The 20,628-nt window shown below is 38.0% G+C and overlaps 2 protein-coding genes across 2 annotated transcripts; one reads left to right on the forward strand and one right to left on the reverse strand.

Moving 5' to 3' along the window:
• Nucleotides 1-24: 24 nt before the first annotated feature.
• Nucleotides 25-11,785, reverse strand: gpr155a (G protein-coupled receptor 155a). The gene is made up of 16 exons (XM_087803918.1): nucleotides 11,618-11,785; nucleotides 11,001-11,462; nucleotides 8,330-8,729; nucleotides 7,974-8,142; nucleotides 7,753-7,908; nucleotides 6,003-6,086; nucleotides 5,826-5,946; nucleotides 5,691-5,766; nucleotides 5,536-5,626; nucleotides 5,258-5,444; nucleotides 3,887-3,961; nucleotides 3,696-3,823; nucleotides 2,915-3,010; nucleotides 2,786-2,850; nucleotides 2,138-2,272; nucleotides 25-1,101 (listed from the first exon to the last, which is right to left on the reverse strand). Exons 2-16 carry the CDS (start codon nucleotides 11,422-11,424, stop codon nucleotides 906-908), a joined length of 2,403 nt encoding a protein of 800 aa, XP_087660044.1. The 5' UTR covers nucleotides 11,425-11,462; nucleotides 11,618-11,785; the 3' UTR covers nucleotides 25-905.
• Nucleotides 11,786-13,252: 1,467 nt separating this feature from the next.
• efhd2 (EF-hand domain family, member D2) lies at nucleotides 13,253-19,687 on the forward strand. Its single transcript, XM_087803766.1, has 4 exons — nucleotides 13,253-13,738; nucleotides 16,832-16,979; nucleotides 17,356-17,490; nucleotides 18,243-19,687. The coding sequence occupies exons 1-4, from the start codon at nucleotides 13,437-13,439 to the stop codon at nucleotides 18,372-18,374; spliced, it is 717 nt and encodes a 238-aa protein (XP_087659892.1). The 5' UTR covers nucleotides 13,253-13,436; the 3' UTR covers nucleotides 18,375-19,687.
• Nucleotides 19,688-20,628: the final 941 nt, after the last annotated feature.

Here is a 20,628-nt window from a genome sequence, read left to right on the forward strand (position 1 = left end):
ATTTGAACTGAAAAAAAAAAAAGTTTGTTGTAAAACTTAATTTAAGTTGTTTGCTTGACTTAAAACATAACCATTTATTCATGATCATAAAACACAATTTAAGACAATCATTTATTTTCAATCATTCACCATTTAATAGAACGCCAAATAAATAAGCAGCATTTGCAAAGATTCAGTGCTTGCATTGACAAAAATCATCTCAGGAAAAACATAAACAGCTAAACTTCCTGAGTCGGCAGAAACTAGTTGGCAAGTACAGAACAAAACATGCATCAAGTTTGGTTTTCATTCGTTCATCTATGCGTCAATCATTAAAGAGAAAAGCAGATAAAACGCATTGTTAGCCCTTTTTAAAAATTCTACATTAATGGATTTTAAATAAACTTTTGTGCATCACATTCATTGATTAGATTAACAGCATTTCCCGTTGTCTTGGTAACTAGCATGAGAGGTAAGATACGTTAATGTCCCTGTGTAGTCGCCCATACATTCAGCAGAGTCCCTCAGAGTTCAGTAGCTCAACACGCTTATAGCTGTAAAGTGTTCAATTAATTCACACAGTGCATTTGTTTGTACATATATTGAAGAGGTTCGCAGAGGTCATGAGGATGAAAAATTGAAAATGAAAAATAAAATGTTTAAGATAAATTGAAGTGGTTCTCAGTTGAAAAGTTGACCAATAAAAATAAAATGGATTGTTTATAAATCAACCCTAGTGGTAACCATGAGGATAATGCTAAAATAAAAATACATTTAAAAGGTTTCTTTTTTTCAAGAACATATCTTTCAGGTTTAAGGACTTTAGAACAAAAGAATACTGACGTTGATGTAACCATGAAATGGGAGTGACGACGTGTTGAACCTGGCTAGGTAGTTATTGTCACTCACTGGTTAATTACCCAGTGTCAGGGCGTGAAGCGATAATGAAGCTGAGCATCTTGAAAATCACATTCCTGCGTGATGTGTTGGAGCACCAGGCCCTGCTGAAGGCGGGCGCCGTACAGGACGGCCTCACCCGGATCCTGAGCGAGGCCCACCCGCTGTAGCCACTGCACCAGATCGCAGCCCAGAAAACAGTCGACCGCCTTCGACCTCCCACACCTGGTTCACCAGAGACGGATGACATCACAGAACATTCTTTCAATAATGATCATTTAGATTTCGATAAATGAGTCTATGAAACATTATAAAAACAACTCTTTTCCGAGGTAAATATTTATTTAAAGTGCATGAAGAACCTACTGGCCCTGATGGAAATGGTTCTTTCAAAAACAGGTTTTCAATGCAGGTTATTATCAGTGTCAACATTAGCAACATTAGCAAACATTAGCAACAGTCCTATAAACACAGACATCTTAATGACTCTCTAATGATTTAGTATAACCTGCTGGTCATTTCTTGATCATGTCAGAACCTCGTGCTTTCCTGTTAAAATATGTCTAAAGTTTGGCTTGTGGGCCATCGCTTAATCTGGGAATTCATTATTTTAAATATTGTATATTACTGTGCACAAAGTCTTTAAATGTTTGATTAATTTGAATAAAACATAACTATCTCACGTTTTACATTGATGCTAACTTTGTTGAACCAAAATATGTGTTTTCAGTGAAAGCAGCCATCTTAAATGGCTAAATATTAGACACTGAGCAGGCAGTTATTCTGAAAAAAGGGTCATCTAGAAATGCTGCTACTTTTTTTTTTTTTTTTAAACAATTTTAGATCATTGTTAATTGAACAAAAACTACACATGTTGCATGCTATGTAAGCCAGCCATACAACGGACATAAGGAGTCATTTTAAAACCTCCCTGGATCCAGATGGTAATCAGGAACCAAGGAAAAAGTCCCTTTTTTTATTCATATTGCTTTTTTATATGACTTTCTTTTTTTTGATTTTGCAGAAAGAGGAAGGCCAAAAATCAGAAGGTAAAAATAAGTTTCTAGTTATTTTTTTCTTCAGAAACAAAAGAAGTACAATTTGAGATGTTTTTCATTTATAAACACATTGTACACACACACACACACACACACACACACACGCACACACATTACTGTGAAGGAAGACATTAGAATTCATTGGGACACATTACGTTATTTTTGGTTTGTTTGGAAAGTCTTCTCTAGTGAATCTCACTCACCTTCTCTTTCGGACAATGTCACGACAACACTGGTCTTTGTGGTATTTGCGGAACTGAGTGCACGTCATCCTGACCTCCTCGGGTAAGTCGCTCTGGGGTTGGTCATCTGACCTTCTTGACCACAGCCTGCTCAACCTGCCAAAGAGCAAACAAAACCAGCAGTGAAGTCTCCACATATTATAGGATATAGGTCAAATAGATCATATAATCAATGTAGATAACAATTAATAATAAAAGATTGAATCCAACAGAAAAAGGTGCTTGAACGATAGAAGGTTTTATCTCTTACAGCCGAAGCACATGTCACAACTGGTGACTGATTTTATGACCTTTGACTGATCATGCTTCATTTGAAGAGGAGGAGAAGAGAATCAAGTAATTGTGAAAAAATGTGTGTGACTAAAAAGCAGGAAACATCCAGAGGGAGGAACTGCACGCAACTTAAAATGTATAATTGCAACCGTTACTGTCGCCATACCAAAGCACTCCTTAGGTATTGTCACTGAACCAGAATTCTGAACTTGTGTTAAGGCTCCTCTGTCCAAGTCAGAATAAATACTTTGATTTGAACGCGCAGGAATAGGAGCGGCATGGCTTCTATTTCAACAATATTTATTTAGGATAATTGTCGTGTGATGAAGAAATCACCTCCGCTTGAAGGGAAGTATAATGAAATGCTTGTCCAGACCAAACAGGGCAAACGAGAGAAGACCCTGGAGACAAAGAAAAGTGTTAACGGGAAGTGTTTTTTGAACCTCAGTCCTCGTCGACACACACCTGCCCAAAGTTGGTCACTGCACAGAAGAACTGCAGCTCTGTGTAGAGTCTCCCAGGGGTTTGGTTCAAGAGCAGCCACAAGCAGCTGGACAGGTTCTAGAAAGAGAAGGAAGGGGGAAAAGAAAGTAAGAAATAAGACAAGGACAAGTAAAGAGACAGAAAGAGCATGAAGATGGGAGATAGAAATGTAAAATAAAGACAGAAAAGATGATGAAGAAGAATACACAATTTAAAAGGAAAAAGAAAAGGAACATAGACCGAAGAAGATAAAGTGACATAATAAGGAAAATGAAGAACAAAAAGGAGAAAAATAACAAGAATAAAATGGGAAGAAGATGAGTGAATGGTATAAATAGCACATAAAATAAAATAAAAATTGAAAAGAATAAGAAGAAATAGAAAACATGAAAAAAGAAGAAAAGAAAAGCAAATAAAGAGTAAGTATGAAGAAAGGAAAAGTTAGCAGACCAAGAAAAACAAAGAAGAAAGGGAATGAGGAAAGGAAGGTGAAAAGGGGGAACAAGAACGAAAGGGAAGAAAAAAAAGAAAATAATAAAGTAGATAAGCAAAAAGTTGAAGAAATTTAAAGAGAAAAGAAGAAAAAAATAAAATGAACATTGAGATTAATTAAATTCCACAATTAAACCTATAAACCACAATTTTAACACAAGTAAAATTCATAAACTCGTATTCAAATTTTCTTTGACGAGACAAACATGAAAGTACAAAAACAACCTGTCAAAGTGTGTTATGACTCTTCTAACAGAAGTGAAGAACTCACAGCGATCAGGCCGACCGTCAGGAGGAGACACAGCAGCACGTGTCGAGCCACCTGTCGGTCCTCAGCCTCGCTCAGCTCCTCCTGCACCAGCAGACAGTCTCTGGACTCACACCTGCTGTCACAGTGGTCTGGCCGAGCAGCACAGGTTCAGAAACATGTTGGAAACATCAACACGGTGAGGAATAAATCACCTATGACATCAGGCGGCGTCTCGATGATCGTGTCAGGCACGGGTTTGGCCGGGGAACAGTCGCAGAGGAGACACTCTGATGAAAGAGATCAAAACTAAACCAACATCAACACATGGTTGTATCACAGTCTCAGGTAAATGTTTACCTCTGACAAGCAGCTTATGTCACGTTGTGTTTATCTGACAATCATTGTGAAGAAAAGTAAATAAAGTTAAATAACAACAAATCGTGACTGCCTGGATTTCATCTGGACTTAGGAAACATTTGAAGGTTTCTTCAGCAACTCGTATACTTGTGTGTCCGGCTACATTTTCTGAACCCAAACTTCCAATCAAATCACTAAAATAAATCTAGTTTCATTTACGAGTCCTGATTAAAACTGTTGACAATTGCAGGTTTGGTTCTTCTTCAAACTTCCTTTTTTATGGAGTAAACCAAAACTACTAGAAAAGCAAAGATATTTTAAGAATTTAATTGTTTCCTGTGCGTTATAAAATAAAATCAAGGTTATAAAAAATAGCTCCTTAGTAGAGGTATGTGGCATCTGTGAGCTTATCTAGATTCGAGTTTCATTAAGATATATATAAATATATATATATATATATATATATATAAATATATACACATTTTATCATCTCAACAGCATACTTCACACACACATGCACACACACTTCACAGCTTCATAAACCGTCGTCTTTGACAAAGACATAAGAGTCGTAGCTGAAATATAATGTTTTAATTATTAATTTATTTGAAATTATATATTTAAAATCTTAAACCTCCCATATTTAATGATCTGAGACCTTTCAAATTGTTGAAAATCTAAATTTGTTTTAAACAATCAATAGTTATAGAAAAGATGAATGAACTAATGAATAACTAAAAAAAAAAGTATTAGTAAACGTGGATTAAAAAAGTATAGAGTATACGTGATAATAAAAGATTACAAGGAAGACACAGCTGATTAAATGCTCTTAATTTGAAAGCCAAACATTTATTTCCTCCTACTGAGGGGAATTTACCGTAAAGTTTAGCGAGAACTCTCCAGATTTAAATTTGTTTCTTTAAGAGTGAAGAACCCAAAGCTATAGTTGGCTTGACAGCATTAGGATGTCAGCGCTGTATTTGTATTAAAATGTTACGTTACCGTTAAAAATGAGTAATGAATCATCATGCTGCTTTAAAAAATGTCATGCACAAACAGAGGCTCATACCCATTTCCTGTTTCGCTTTGAGCAAGTAATTTTTTTATCTGATTGACGGATAAAGGATCGCATAAACCGAGGGAAAATAACATCACATTTCCTGTGTGTCCTTCGCTTTAGTTTTGCTTGCTATTTGAATGATGCAGATTTCCATGGCTGAAGGTACCTTTGTTTCCTGCAGGAGGGCTCGGCTCTATCAGGAGGTGGCTCTCACTGACCACTTCATCTGCTGAACCTCCTGCTGTACTTCCCTCTGAGCTCCCCACGTGTGTCCAGCTTTCTCTACTCAGACAAACCAATGAGCCTCCAGCCAGCAGAGCGCTCAGGGCGGTGAGGACTGTGGAGCAAATCATCTGCAGAGAGGAAAAATAAAAAAGTCAGACGCATGTGGAGCTGAGGTTGGAAACACCGGAGGCGGTCAATGATTTGCATCGGCGTGTTCACCTGCGATCGACTGTAGAAGTGAAACTCATCGAACATGTCCGTCATCATGTTTCCGAAAATGAGCAGCAAGGCAGTCGCTAAAGCTGGAACCCTTTTGAAAACCAGTGTTATTGATTGAGATACGTGTTAAACTAAAGTAGCTTCACTCCACTCACCCCCAGCCGGCGATGACAAACACAAACTCTTTCAACTGGTCTCGTTGAAAAAGCACCAGCGAGAGCGCGATCAAGCCTGAAACAAGAACAGTCTTTAGATCGAAGAGTGCAGACCTTTGAACGCTCACGCCATACCTGGCCAGGTGTACGTGCTGAACAGGGAGGTACACAACATGGCAAATGTAACAACTTTGCCTATAAAGTTGTTGCTGTTCACCACAAAGTTCCAGATGATCATCCCGACGCAGGTTAACATCTGTGGGTCGACAAACATTAGTTAATCGGTTAATTATTGGTTAGTACGTTTCTTACCTGCGCCAGGAAAAGGTTGACTGCAAACATGTGAGGCACTCGTTTGTATTTTTTGCTCAAAAACATGACTGCGATGGTCCACACCTGCAAAATAGAATATACTTTCACCTGATGGGTAGCACCTACAACTTTGTCTTGTACAGGAAGTACTTTTCTTTTTACTAATATACAGAAAGAAAAAGACAGTTGCTACGATTACAACTTTCATTATCTTAGTCATTATTTGTACTCAAGATTACATTTTAAAGCACAGTAAAACTATCTTACACACACATGTATATGTATATATATATATATATACAAAGAATTCTCATAGATTTTTCAACTTTTCACTTGTTTGCTGCTGTAGAAGACTTTTGCTGTTTTTTCACTGAAATATTAAAAAAAAAATGGTGTGTGTGTGCGTGCGTGTCAAAATTAAGTTCATACACATGAAAAAGGCTCTGTGCTTTAAACACATGTAGTTTTATGGACAAAAACTTGCAAATTGGGGGGAAATTGTTTTATAAACACATTGCGTTACTTAACAAAGATTTTGTGCATCGTGGTTCCATATTTACTGTTTTTAGTAAATAATTATTTTACTTAGTTTGTCTTCTTCTAATTATTTATTTTACGCTTTTAAACTTTCCTAAAGAAATGTTTGCAAATCCTTCTCCTCTCCTCATTAAGCTTAAAGGCCCAGGGTCAGAAAGAAATGTGTACAAAATGTCCTTCATTAAAAAGATAATCACGTTGCCAAAAGTACTTATTACTATCAACAATTTCAGTTAATTAAGATGAATGTATGTTGAGCTGTAAATACGCAAGTGTCGAGTCAGGGAAAACGTGACGAGAGCAGATGGAGTTGCTTCATCACTTTAAACTGAACTTCCCGATATGGTACGATGAGTCAGACAGACGAGGAAGTAAAACCACGTTTCCTGTGAAACCCACACCTCTTAGAATAGTTTGTCTTCCATTACACTCAAGTCCCCTTGAAATGTTACTTTTGTATCCCTAATGTTCGCATATTTATCATTTTATATAGTTAAAAAAACGTATTCCATTATTTATGGAAGTATTTTAGTGTCATCAGAATATTTGAAAACATTTTTAAATATTAGAAATGTTTTTTAAACATTTATTTATTTAATAATTATATATAATATTTTCTATATTGAAATGTTTAATATGTTTTTAATTTAAAAATGCTTTTCAATACATACTACAACACATGCAGTTTTCTATTCTGATTCCAATAATTCAAAAATATTTGTCTAAATCTTCAATATTTTTGGTGGAAATTGGCGAAAATACTATACTAACATTTATATTAAATTTAACCTTTGTGTTATCTCTGGGTCGAGGTAAAGGGTGGCGGAGGTTATTCACCTTGACTCAGAAGCAACACAAGGGATACCTCAAACCCATTTGTTTTCAGCCTCTGGGTCTCCTTGACCCAGAGAGAACACAAGGGCTACATTTAATATAAATGTTAATATAATATCTCCAACAAAAATTTAGAATTTAAAAGTATAAATATTAAGAAATATTGAATTTAGATTTTTTTTTTGTACCATTGGAATCAGAATAGAAAACGTATTAATTATTAATTGGGGAAATATTAGAATAATTGAATTAAATTATTAAATAAAACAAATGTTACCCTTCAATATTTTCATTATTGAATAACTACTGTCTTACCAAGTGAAATTATTGTTTTATTTTCAAGTTTTAATGTTGTTGTCGACAGCGGACTCTGACTCACCAGAAACACTAAGCTGACGATGCTGATGTCAAAGCCGACGCTCTGCAGTGCGTTCATCAACCGCTGTGGGTCCATGGTGGGGATGGTGAGCAGCCAGGCCGACACATACATGATGGGAGCAGATAGAAGAGTGCTGATCACCAACCCGGAGGTCACCTTGAAAATAAAGAAATAAATAGATCAACGTTTTGTTCGAGAGGAAAGAAGAGCTGGCCACTCACCACCCCCAGCTCCACATTATAGTAGACGGCGTAGATTCCCACACTGGGCGCCGTGGGAAACAGGCCGTACAGGAAGGCGTAATTAGAAAGGCTTGAGTGGTTTAAAGTGCTTGTGTTGGTGGTGTCCAACAGATTCACCAGGTCTCTACAAATGAGAGGCATCAGCAGCCTGCAGGGACAACCAGAGCACTTGTGTTAGGAGTACACAAAGACATTTAAACTATTGTTGTGACACTGCAAATATTAGCATCGTCATGCATTTGTTTCGAAACCTGCGGCTCAGACTGAGTCATCCCAGTCGACAGAGTCGTCGCGGGGTTAGCTACATCGTGATATGTTCTAGTGATTCGACTCACAGTTTTGCAGTGGTGAGGAGTATCAAGGTCACGACGGTGGTCTTGGTCAGCTTCCCCAGCTGGCCGACCATGGTCAGACCCAGGTAGAAGAGAGCCGCTCCGCCGAACGAGTTGGACAAGCCGTCCACGAACTCCACCATGAAAGGAGGGATTTTCTGCCTGAGGAGAAAATTGGCGCCTATTCCAATGATGACCATGAACACGATGGGGTTCTTCAGGACCTGCAGGAAAACCACTCCCAAAATCAGGAGCTTGCTTCCTTGCTGGTTTCCCTGATTCTTCCACTTCTGGACCTCACAGAGTGCGAAGCCGAGGGGGTTCAGGATCATCAGAGACACTGGTGCGACCAGATAGATGTAGTCGAGGTACTCTGGGTGGGTGTTTCGGTACAGAGCTTCAACTGAAAGAGAAATTGAGAAAAATATTTTTGACCCGATTGATTTGTCGCGGTGTGTTTGATATCAGGGTGTTTGCTGAGCACACAACCATTTCACAATCACTCCAGACAACCCATTAAGGTTTCTGACTCAATCCATTTGTTTATGTAGGTCAGGTTCATAATCATGTTGCAGACCATTAACGCTGAACAACGATCTTAAACATTTATTGAGCTATAATAAAGGAAAAAGATGATAAAGCTTAAGTTTATTTAACTCTTTGGCTTTCATATTTGCTTGGACACAATATGAACAAACACTTTAAGTTTTAGATGCCATTTACTATAAAAAATTTAAAAAAAAACACAAATGCAAAAGGTTAGATTAGATTAAGCTTTTTATTCGTTTTATTATTGTATAAGGCCTCTTCTTATTATTCATCCTCCTTCCGTTTTTGGCACTTTTCACACCCCGCGCCGTTGAACACATAGAAACAAAATACAGCTCAATTGGACTCGCACTGCTATAATTATTTTTCCCCAGAATATAAATCTGCTACTTGATACATTTCCCATAAGGAATGAATGCGTCACGAAAATGCGAGTTGCAATTGCCATTTCATGGCTATTAGAATATTTATTTTAGTGATATTAGCCTTATTAATTTAGGTTTATAAATTCAGAATGTCTAAGTTCTGGAAGCATTCACTTTAAAATGCCTTTAGGTGAGATTTTTTCAGATTAGCTCTCTTTCTTTTCTCTTTCTTTCTTTAGGTAAATCAGCACTTTTATCTATAGATCCATACACATACATGCACACATTCATACACATCTACACATGTTCATACAGGGTCTTGGTCAACAAATTGCTTCTTGCAAAATCTCACATTCGTTCAGTCCCATCTGTTAATTATTCTCCGAGGAGAATGACACTTTTAGACCTTTTGTCTCCGAGGGTTTCTTGGGCCACTTATGGCTAGAATGGGTTGAAACATGTCTGTTCACGTCATAAAACTGGACACACCATCTGTTGTCTTCAGGTGTTGAAGGCTCCTGCGATCTCGGTTAACTTGTAGGCCATCATGTTTTTGTTTTAATCAAATGAGGGGAAATTTGTCTCACTCAGAGAAGTGTGAATCGAGAAACATGACTCATCACAATATCATTTTGGCTGTTTTGCTTTATGTGTGAATTTCCAACCAAGCAGTGATGTTCAAACATTGACTTATGTCTTGACCTTTTAAGCATATATTTTCTTATTGTGATTATGAGGATTGTTTTGATTGTCTAAGGCTTTTGTGACCCTGGTCTAGAAAAGCGCTCTACAAATATTACTTACTACCGTACAACAAAAGGTTGTGTTTATAATGATAATAATTTTCAGTGTTCTGATTGGCTTGCGTGGGTCCTTATTTGTTTTCCTTCTTTTCCCTCTTCCGTTTTTGCAGCTGTTCAACAAGTCAATCTTCATAACTTAACACTAATCGTTCAGGGATAATTTATTCTACTTGTTCAATCGTGATTATTATTATCTTATTATTTACAATTAATATGCAATTATTCAATTGATTTTGTGTTACAAACTTCCGGTCCCTAGATGACAGCATGCATTACATCATCCACAGCTAAAGTAACAATGAAATCCCGCAAGGTTGCGACAATGACTGAGGACGAGAGGATACAGTAAGTAAGTAGGTAAGTAAGTAATTGTTATTTATAAAGCGTTTTTCCAGACCAGGGTCACAAAGTGCTTAAACAATCAAAACAATATTCGATAAAGTATATACAGTCGACCCTAGCGGCTTTTAAAGCTGATGTTTGGACATATTTTGGTTTAAAAAAAAAAGAAGCCAGTTGCCACTTTGTCCAAGGGTCATGCGGTCTGTAGATACTCCAATGGCAGAGTCAAGTACTTGGACAATACTACGAACATATCCTTCACAATATATCGTAATGAAGCTCTGTGTTGTGATTAGGGCTGAGTATTGGCAAGAATCTGGTGATGGAACAACTATATATTTGTAGTAATATTTGTAGTATTGTAGTATAACTGATTTTTGTTGTTATTTACCGATCGCATGACTCTTGATGAAGTCGGTGGTAACTGCTTTCATTGTTTTCAAACCAAAATATGTCCAAACATCAGCTTGAAATCAAGTTGACTGTATCCTCTCGTCCTCAGTCATCGCCAGGATCTTGCATAAGGTTTTATGGTGATTGGTTTAGGAATTTTCCTTTTCTTTTTATAACATTATTTTCTATCCATCTGATTTGTTGAAAATAAGTTGCACTCACCAATAGGATAGCCCAGAGCAAAGTCGTTACTCTGTGTGGCGAAGATGGAGAAGATCCCAGCTTTGCTGAACCGGTTGTCAGGACTGGCCACGATCAGAGTCAGGATGCAGACGATGAAGAACACGGAACCTTTGGCAATGAGGACGCTCCACAGAAATGGCCAGATGACGTTTCCAAAGTCCAGACGCACCATGTTCTTGAAGAGCAGAGCCGGCAGAGCAAACTTTGACACGAAGTTTCCCAAACCCTTCGCCTGAGAGGTCGTGATGATTCTGGTCCTGCCTGCGATGTAGCCGCACAGGATGATGCCGAAGCACTCCAGGAGAGCCGGCAGGAGTTTGTCGATGGACATGTTGTTGGAGGAGATGTTGGACCTTTCATCCTGAGAAATGGTTTGGTTGGTTCCTCCGTCCAGTGGCTCCATGGTTCCGTATCAACTATCAGTCTTCATGTGAACAGCAGCTGTCAGTGCAACATATAACGGTCACAGTGGGGCAGAGCAAAGGTTCTGATCTGATAACACGAAGGGCCGCAACTTAATATCGAGGTGTTGGGTAAGTGTTGTTCATGGTAACAACATCTGAAACAGGTCTGAACAAACATGAACAAATCCTCACCTCTCTGAGAGCAGCGGCGACAATCACAGCCCGGGTAGCCATGCCTGTTAGCATCCAGCTAACAAGTAGCTACACGCGTGGAATTAAGTTTAAAAAATGGAGAATAATAGCCTTAGGGAATTATTGTTGTTACTAAACGTTCATATTTACACATGGCAGTTGCGCCACTCCTCCTGCCCAGGGTAGTCCCGACTTCAACTTTCATAATGATTGACAGCGGGAGGGGAGGGGACATGGAAACAGACACCGCCCCTATAAGACGTACTTTTTTTTACATACATTTATAATATGTTAAGAATTATTTATTATTATATAGTGTTAAAATGAAATAATAAATAGTACAAGTAAAATAAATAATTTGTGTCGTTTTGGTTTCGTTTAAACTTAAATCTGATCCAAAAAAAATGGTATGACTTAAAATAAATCATCAGCGCCACCCAGTGTTACATTTTATATTGCATGTTATATTTTATAGTCTAAAAAGTTAACGTTCTACTCCGTAAGCTCTTGAAAATAAGATATTTGTAAAAATTTGTTTTTTATTTTGTTTATTATTATTAAAATATGTTTTCTTTGATTTAATTATCAAAGTTATGACCTTAATACTTTACGAGATGTTTGTTTGTTTTTTCCCCTTTCCGCTTTTTTGTTACAAAAAATAAAAGTCCATAATTAATTTTACAATAATGTTCGCCCTTCATTTTATCAAAGTAATGCTCACATCTATATTGATTAATATCACTTTTATTATTTTATTCGTTCAGGCTTTTCCTTGATTTTCTGGAGCTCCTGTGCTATTCTCGGTGTTATCTTGAACTTTTAAATATATATTTCATTGAGTATTGTTTTGATTGTTTAAGGGCTTTGTGACCCTGGTCTGTAAAAGCCCTCTATAAATATAAGTTACCTACTTACTTATTTACTTATGTTATTATATTATTATATATATTATATATATATTATATATATATTCAATGTTCTTTACCTTTATCTTTAGACTTAGATTGTATCATCTTGTTCTTTCTCTTTATTTCCCTTTGTTCTTGTTCTTATTTTATTTTGATTTATTTTTTATGAAAAATTGCTGTGAAAAATTGTTGTATTTTCTGTGGCTATTGGAAAAAATGGATCAATAAAGTTCTACCTTACCTTACCTTACCTTACCTTATGCCCTCATTGAGGAAATTGGAATTGTAAGTAAGCAAGTAAGTAAGTAATGGTTATTATTAAATCGTCTTTCAAGGTCAGGGTCACAAAGTGCTTTAACAATTAAACAAGTGTATGCTAATTTAATTTAAAAAAAGGAAGATTGTCATGTATGTTTTTAATTATAGTTGTGGAAGTAAAAAAACGACCCAATACGTTTGTGTGGATGAAAAGAAGGGAGGGAAATGGATGAATGAACACTCTACTTAAAACAAATAAAATGTGCTTCTTTGTTGACAATGAAGAGAAACTTCCAGCTGTCACTCAGTCTTAGAGAAATCCTGGTCCAGAGATCTGATGATAAGCTTATCTTTAAACTCCGTCACACACAACATCAAGGGCGTGTCGTGACGCTGTCTCTTTAAAAGTGGGCGTGGCCACCGTGACAGGCCAGAGTGTGACGTAGTTAATGACCAGAAGTGCAACAACCGGAAGTACACATAGTTTCAGACAGTTATCTGTGCGCCACTGCATTCCTCGGCGTTGTGCAGATCATCGCTCGATTAAATTTATATATTTTTAAAAACATTGTTTAGCCCTGATACGATCATTCATCTGTTCGCCCGATTTTTTTTAGCTTGATAGCGATTTTTTTTGTCTCCTGAGTTTGAACATGGCTGCTACAGACGAGCTCTCGGCGAAGCTCAGTCGTCGTCTGCAGATCGAAGACGGCGCGGAGGAGGCTGTGGCCGTGGATCTGGCCCCGGACCAGGGGGCCCTGGAGAACGGCTCCGGGGACAAGCCGTGTACGGCCAACGCCGACTCGGAGCTGGGCGCCCTGCTGCAGCGACGCGGGGAGCTGAACGAGGGTCACGGGGAGCCCAGCAAGCCCAGCACCAGGGTCTTCAACCCCTACACCGAGTTCAAGGAGTTCTCCCGGAAACAGATCAAAGATATGGAGCATCTGTTCAAAACGTGAGTGATGGTCACCGATGACGTCACAATTCAGTAGACCCTAGATGTCATTACATGTCTATACATTGATAATTTTGACCTAGATCATGAATGATTCCAATAGAATTCTTTATACCTTGCTTGTGTGGAGAGTGGGAAGATGTTGACCTTTAGGGGTCAAACATAAGCGTGTAATGAAATACCAAACCATGACAAGATCACAATCTTTTTCAATTTGCAAGATGGAGTCAAAAACAGTTATGGATTTGCATCCCACTGATGCTCCATGTAGTGCTTTGTTTACTCAGGTGGATTGTAAATATTAAAGCACGACTTGGCATTGGGAGTAGAAGACTTTGATTGATCCATGCTTGTTTTACTAGATGAGTAATATATGTGTTCTATTCTAGTAGGCTTTGGCAACAAGTGATAAAGAAATAGTAGTTGAAATATTAGGGCTCTTATATTTCTTGTGGAAATTGTACCAACAATAAATATATTTTATTTAGCTTCATTCAAAATGAATGATAGTGGTTATGCTTTGCTTCATAAATAGATGAGGGAAGCAAAATTAAAATACAATAAATATATATATATATTTGTTATGCCTTAGATGTCTTGAAATTACGTAAATTAAATGACAATTTATTTATCATTTTAAATCATTGAATGTATGCATTTGAATTGGCTTCATTTACTACATAACACTTCTGCAGTTACTGCTGCTAAATTGTATGGACCTTTTCATTCCGTCACTACTGGACAATAGAAGGCTTGTCCAGGAACTCTAGAAAGAGTCATCTATGGTAAAAAAAAATGTTACAGGAAATCAAGCAGTATTGTGTGAAACACAAATGAGTCATTCATGTGTTGAATATTTCATCAGCGACTCAAAAAACCCAGACTTGGGTGTGGTCAGAGTTTAGAACTTTCCCGCAGGGTAATACAAAAGCTCACCTACCTAAAAATTATGTTGCGTTTCCTGATTAACTTTAACAAAAAAAAGTTAAAGTTTTAAAGGCAAGCTTTTGTATCAATATAAACTACCAGTTTAACCATAAATGCTTTCAACAGGGAAGTTCACAACTCAATAGTACATCATTATTTGCTGCTGCACCTCGACAAACTTTTTTTTATTCTGATATTTTAAAAGTTAAACCTGAACTTGTTCTGCAACCTTGGGCTTAAAAATGCTTTACGCTTTATCACTGTATCCCTATTGGTGAAAGTGCAAGAGAAGCTTCCTGCCTGGTGTTTGTCTCGGCACGTCCACAAGTGTGTGTGCTTGATGCTCAGATTCTTCAGCTTCCTGTCAGATCTAGACTTGTCCAAAAACGGGCTACGTTTTCTAGCACACACTCGCAGTCTTTACCCGATGAATCACTCTGTAAATTTAGCACAGCGTTGTCATCGCTTCTGTCTTCAGGCATTAGCGCGGGACCTAAAGGTTACGCAGGAGAGGAATCGCTGTTTAAGTAGCTTTTCACACATTTGTCCTATAATGGAGGGATTAATGTGGCTCGCTTGCAAATCCCAAAACACTTCCTCTGATTAAAAACCTGATGGTTTGGAATGAGGCTCATAGTTCTGCTAGTGTATTGGTGTCATGTGGAAATTAAGTTTAAAATAGACCATTTTACGACTTTCTCAATGAAGAAGCGACAGCTTTATAAAAAACAATGTGGTGAACATGTGACCATGTCACGTAGCACTCAGTCACTAGCCTCAACTATTGATCTTAGTGTGAAGTCAGGAAGAACGAATAATGGATTGGATCAGCAGTAAAAATGGTCCCATGAACAGTGACTCTCTTTTTTCGTTCCTGTTTTCTTTCATCATCTCACCCCCTCAAAAAACTCTGTTAACAGCATAATATTGTCATGTTTGTCAATGTGGAAGTTAATCAACGATAGAAATGATTGAATCCTGTGTTGACCTGATCACTCACAACTGAGAACTATAACCATGCCCTTCCCACCCCAACCCAATTCAGAACTTATCTTTTGGGACTTGTTGTTTATCTTACCCTAAATCATGACCCACTTCCTGTCTCCTCTGTGAATTTCGACTCCTTAATGAATCATACCAACAGGAGCTGAACTGATAACTTGAGAAGCCGAAAGTCACTTCTAAATGCTATAAAATAAGGTTGTTTGATTATTTTTAAACAAATATACGAGCAAGAGGAAGTTAGAAAGTCCCTGTTCCTCATGGTCTCTGAGGAGATCTGTGTCAAAATAGAAATGGAATTTTTGCCAATCCCCCCACTGTTCCTTTAAAGTTCAAAAGCATTTGAATTAACCTCATGATGCTTTGAAGCCTTGCACCGTTAGGAGTCGACCTAACACAATATTTTGTCTGTAGACAAGTCTCTACCGTAGGGAAAGACGAATTTAAAATACAGTTGATATAAGCTGAACGTGTGAACGCTATGCCAAGGACTTTGATGGGAATGTTTTTTTGAAGGAGGACATATTGTTCAGCCCGTGACCTTGAAGAATGCTGCCCCTTGTGGCATTGAGTTTGACACCCTTGCCATAAAAAAAAAGTCTGTTATCTCTCACATCAAAGATATACCCTATAAAAACTTCAATCCAGTAGAATATTAAACAAATAGTTTAGCTTGATTTAAATGGTTAGCTCTCGACAAAATAAATGATCGTCACTTAACTCAAATCTGGTAAAAAGAATGAAGAATAAGGATTCCTGTTCCAGAGTAAGCAGATTTACATGAATAAATAAATATCTGGCTTCGTCTTTATCCTGCTTGAATAAACGAACAAGTAGCAAAAAATTCCCTTTCTATTTCCTGTTCAGGTTATCACTGGTTTAGTTCCAGGAACTTGCGAAACGATCTCAAAAAAACATGTGATGACAGAATACGTGACCTTGAACTTGCACAGAGTTGATTAGACACTGTTGAGTGTTTCTTCACCAAAACACCTCCGACAAGTTTTCAACCGTAAATCTACTCTTCCCTTTTTCTCTTCGACTCGTATCTCTCTAGTTCCTCTTCACTGGTATCAGTGTGAGCGACGCAGATAAAAAAATAGTTGGTGTTGACATTCATTGAGCGGGGGTTTGTTTGTTCACTGACTCGCCTGTGACTCTCAGGTACGACGCTGGCAAAGACAACTTCATCGACCTGATGGAGCTGAAGCTGATGATGGAGAAGTTGGGGGCGCCTCAGACCCATCTTGGCTTGAAGACCATGATCAAGGAGGTGGACGAGGATCTGGACAACAAGCTCAGCTTCAGAGAGGTGCGTGACTGAACTATCCATCCTGCGGCGACACCGGTGTGGAGGACAGTAGTGGTCACTGCAGTAATGGATTTGACCCTCGGGATGTGATTATGAGCCACTAGAAAGGACAAGATCATATTAGATTAGACAGGATGATGAAGATGAGTCAAGGTGCTGTCGCCACTGATGGGAATTGGCAAAATGATAACAATAAAAGTTAATTTGGTGTCAGACGATTCATTTTGCTGCAGTTTTATTCCCTGTTTTTATAATACTGATGAATAATAACTATAAAATAGAATAATTTGACTTTATGTGTACCTAAATGATCATGAATCATGACAGAATTTCATGACAGAATAGTGGAGGCCTGACTCTCTTCCCTTCTCTTCAGTTTCTGCTGATCTTCAGGAAAGCGGCTGCAGGAGAGTTGAGCGAGGACAGCGGCCTCTGTGCCCTCGCTAGACTCTCTGAGATCGACGTCTCCACGGAGGGCGTGAAAGGAGCCAAGACTTTCTTTGAGGCTAAAGTGAGTGAACACTTGTTCTCCTCCAAGTACATACAGGAGTTTAACAGTAACAAACTTTCATTCCTGAACCTTTTTCAATCACTGGTGTTTTTAGCTGCTGTGGTAGGACTTGAAACATTCCTGAACCTAAAAGATTTTGCTAATGCGTTTTTTTTGTATTTGGGGTTTTCAGTTTTAGACTAAAACATGTGAAGACGCACCGTCCAATTAGCCTTCTAAGTCAAATACAACTGCTTTCGAACGTACTTTTTTAACTCAATAAGTTCTCTGCAAACTATTCCCACTCCCTCTCAGTGAACTTTTCAGCGTGTCTGCATGAATCTATGATGAATATGCCATATATCATCGTAAAACTCTGCTTTAAGGAACAGTTTTTAATTTTGTTAAGTGTCTTCTGGTCACTGTTTGTGCAGTCCTAGTGTAAAAGTGAACATTTGTAGATGAGATAAACCTTTTGGGTACGATAGGTTGTGCGGGTAAAACCTAAGGGCCTTGTTTAAAAAGAAAATTATGAAAAATATTCATAATAAGGGAAATTATTGACTTGACTGACAATAAGTGTGTAGTAGCCTCAAGCTAAATGTTTTCATTTCCCAATTATAATTCAGTCGCCCGCACTAGACCTTAAGACTAGTCTCAAGTCTCACACATTTTTTCCAAGATGGCCGCAGTTGCAGTTGGCTTCAAAATGTAGTTTTTTGCTTCATATATGGGTCATGAATGAGGAGTTAATAATTCACCGTGTGTGTTAGGTCCAGGCCATCAGTGAGTCCAACCGCTTCGAGGCGGAGATCCGCCAGGAGCAGGAGGACAAGAAGAAGCAGCAGGAGGAGCAGAAACAGAGACGGGCAGCTTTCAAGAACCTCCAGTCGGCGTTCAAGTGACCCGGGTCGCTCAAGGCTGTAGTGAGTCTGGTTAACAACGGACTAACAAAAACATCTTTAAAAAAAAACAAACAACGAGTCATGTGATCATTTAGCTCCTCCAGCGAGTGACAGCGGGAATGTCAGTCGATCCCAGAGCTACATGATCAACAGGATTCGCGCAGCGTTCACCTGTGGCTTCGCTTTAACAGTTTTTAATTTGGTAGATCTGCTCGTGTGCTTGGAACGCTAAATCCTCAAACTCATGCATTCATCATCATCATTCCGGCCAAGTTAGTTTGCACGATCAGTGTGTTTAGCCGATCAATGGATCTATGCAGTAAAGGACACACAAATGCACACAGAAAATAGAAACCTTTACGTGTACGAGCAGAAAAACTTCATCCTGTGATCACTCTTGTTTTTTACATTCCTGTCCACCAGCAGTTCCAAGCATTTCCTTGACAATCTCTAGTTCCGTGACGATGTGTTCTGAAGTTTCCACTGATGTTTTGTAGCGTGAGCACTGTAACAACACCTTTTCCTTTTGTCACTCTAACTGTAGTCAGTGTTTTATTTTTGACAGTGTTGATGCAGTTAGCATTCCTGCTAAGATAACGGTAGATCTTTTTATGGGGTTCTTGTTAAACATTCATGTGATCGAATGCAACCCAGTGTTTTTTGATATTGTGAGTCTGTCCATGTCTGTGAGGATTTGCTGTTGGAGTCATCTCTGTTCAAAACTTCCAGTATACAATGTTGTCCACTTGTTTAAACCATGCAGGGTACTTGGTAATAAGTAATAATAGATGCTAATGGTAAGTTCACTGACCTTGTTCCGGGTTTAAAACTATATTGTGATTGATTGCATGTTGCACGTTTTTAATCCTATTTTTGTCAAAGAAAACTGGTGTTAAGTGTTTAATTTAAATGGGTTGAAAGAGGTGAATTTTTTTTTTCGACAACAAAATGAAAAGAAAACTAAAAGTGTATAAGAAATAAATGAAAAGTGTAACTTGTCATGTTTACACAATATATTTTGATATGTTCCTCTGATGTTCTCAAGCTTTGGTCTCCCTATCGTTATTCATCTGGCAGCCCTGATATGAACCCAGTTCTGTTTCACTCATTGTTGGCCCAGACAAACGTGTACAAGCCCACCCATTTCCCCCGATGGTTGATTCAGCAGTAATAAAACTGTGATAGACCGCCCGCGGCTCAGCAGGTGGTCTAGAGATGTGACGTCTCCGACTCAGGACGAGATCCAGCTTGTTTGTGTTTATTAATGACAATAAAAATCACTTGATTTATATTAAATATCAAAACTTTTGCAACATGTTTGTGTCATTATTGTATGAACACCTCATATTTAAATCACTTCCTCTACGTTTAAATCCATTTACCACGCTTTCATATCAAAACTAGAAAAGCACTCAGAGAGCGCAGACCAGGGAGAGGAAGATCGTTCCAAAGCTTAAAAGCAACAGCCTGGAAGGATTTCTCTCCTCTGGTCCGAAACCATCAGTAGATTCTGATCCACAGACCTCAGAGCCCGAGCTGGGGTGTAAGGCTGGATCAGATCACTGATGTAAGGAAGAGTCTGACCATGAATAGCTCTGAAAGTAAGAACCAGAATTTAAAAATTGATCCTGAAAGAAACTGGCAGCCAATGCAGAGATTTAAGGATCAGGGAAATGTGAGTTCAGGGTAGAATTCTCACTTCGAAGTTTTGTATTAACTGAAGGCGAGACAGCTCCTTCTTGTTTAGACATGCAAATAGACTGTTACAATAGTCCAAACGAGAAGACGCGAACACATGGATTATAAGCTCCAGATCTTGTTATGAAACTATTTTCCTATGTTTAGATAAAGCAGACAGCAGGTGGAATTCTGGTACACAGTAGAAGTAAAAAAGAAAGTGCTACAGATTTCTCTACACAGAGTAAACTGAATTGTTTATGGATTCAGATGGTAATTTCTAACCCCAATGTGTCAATTTGTTAATTGATGCAGTATTTATGAAATGTTAGTGAAAATTAAACACAAAATTTTGAATAAAATTTGGAAGTGACTCATCATAAAATTATTTTTCAAAGAAAGTAAGGACAAATTGTAGAAGCTAATATGAGTTTTCATAAAATCTCATCTCAAATCAGATGATTTTTTATTTTATTTTAACGTCACAGATGTTTTAAGAGTTCCAGCAAAGCTAAATTATAAAACTTAAAAAAGTATGAACCGCCTTTATCTGGGTTAATGGGACGAGGTCAAAAAA

This window comes from Callionymus lyra, chromosome 12, assembly GCF_982586985.1.
Source record: "Callionymus lyra chromosome 12, fCalLyr1.hap1.1, whole genome shotgun sequence".
In the NCBI taxonomy this organism is placed as follows: Eukaryota; Metazoa; Chordata; class Actinopteri; order Syngnathiformes; family Callionymidae; genus Callionymus; species Callionymus lyra.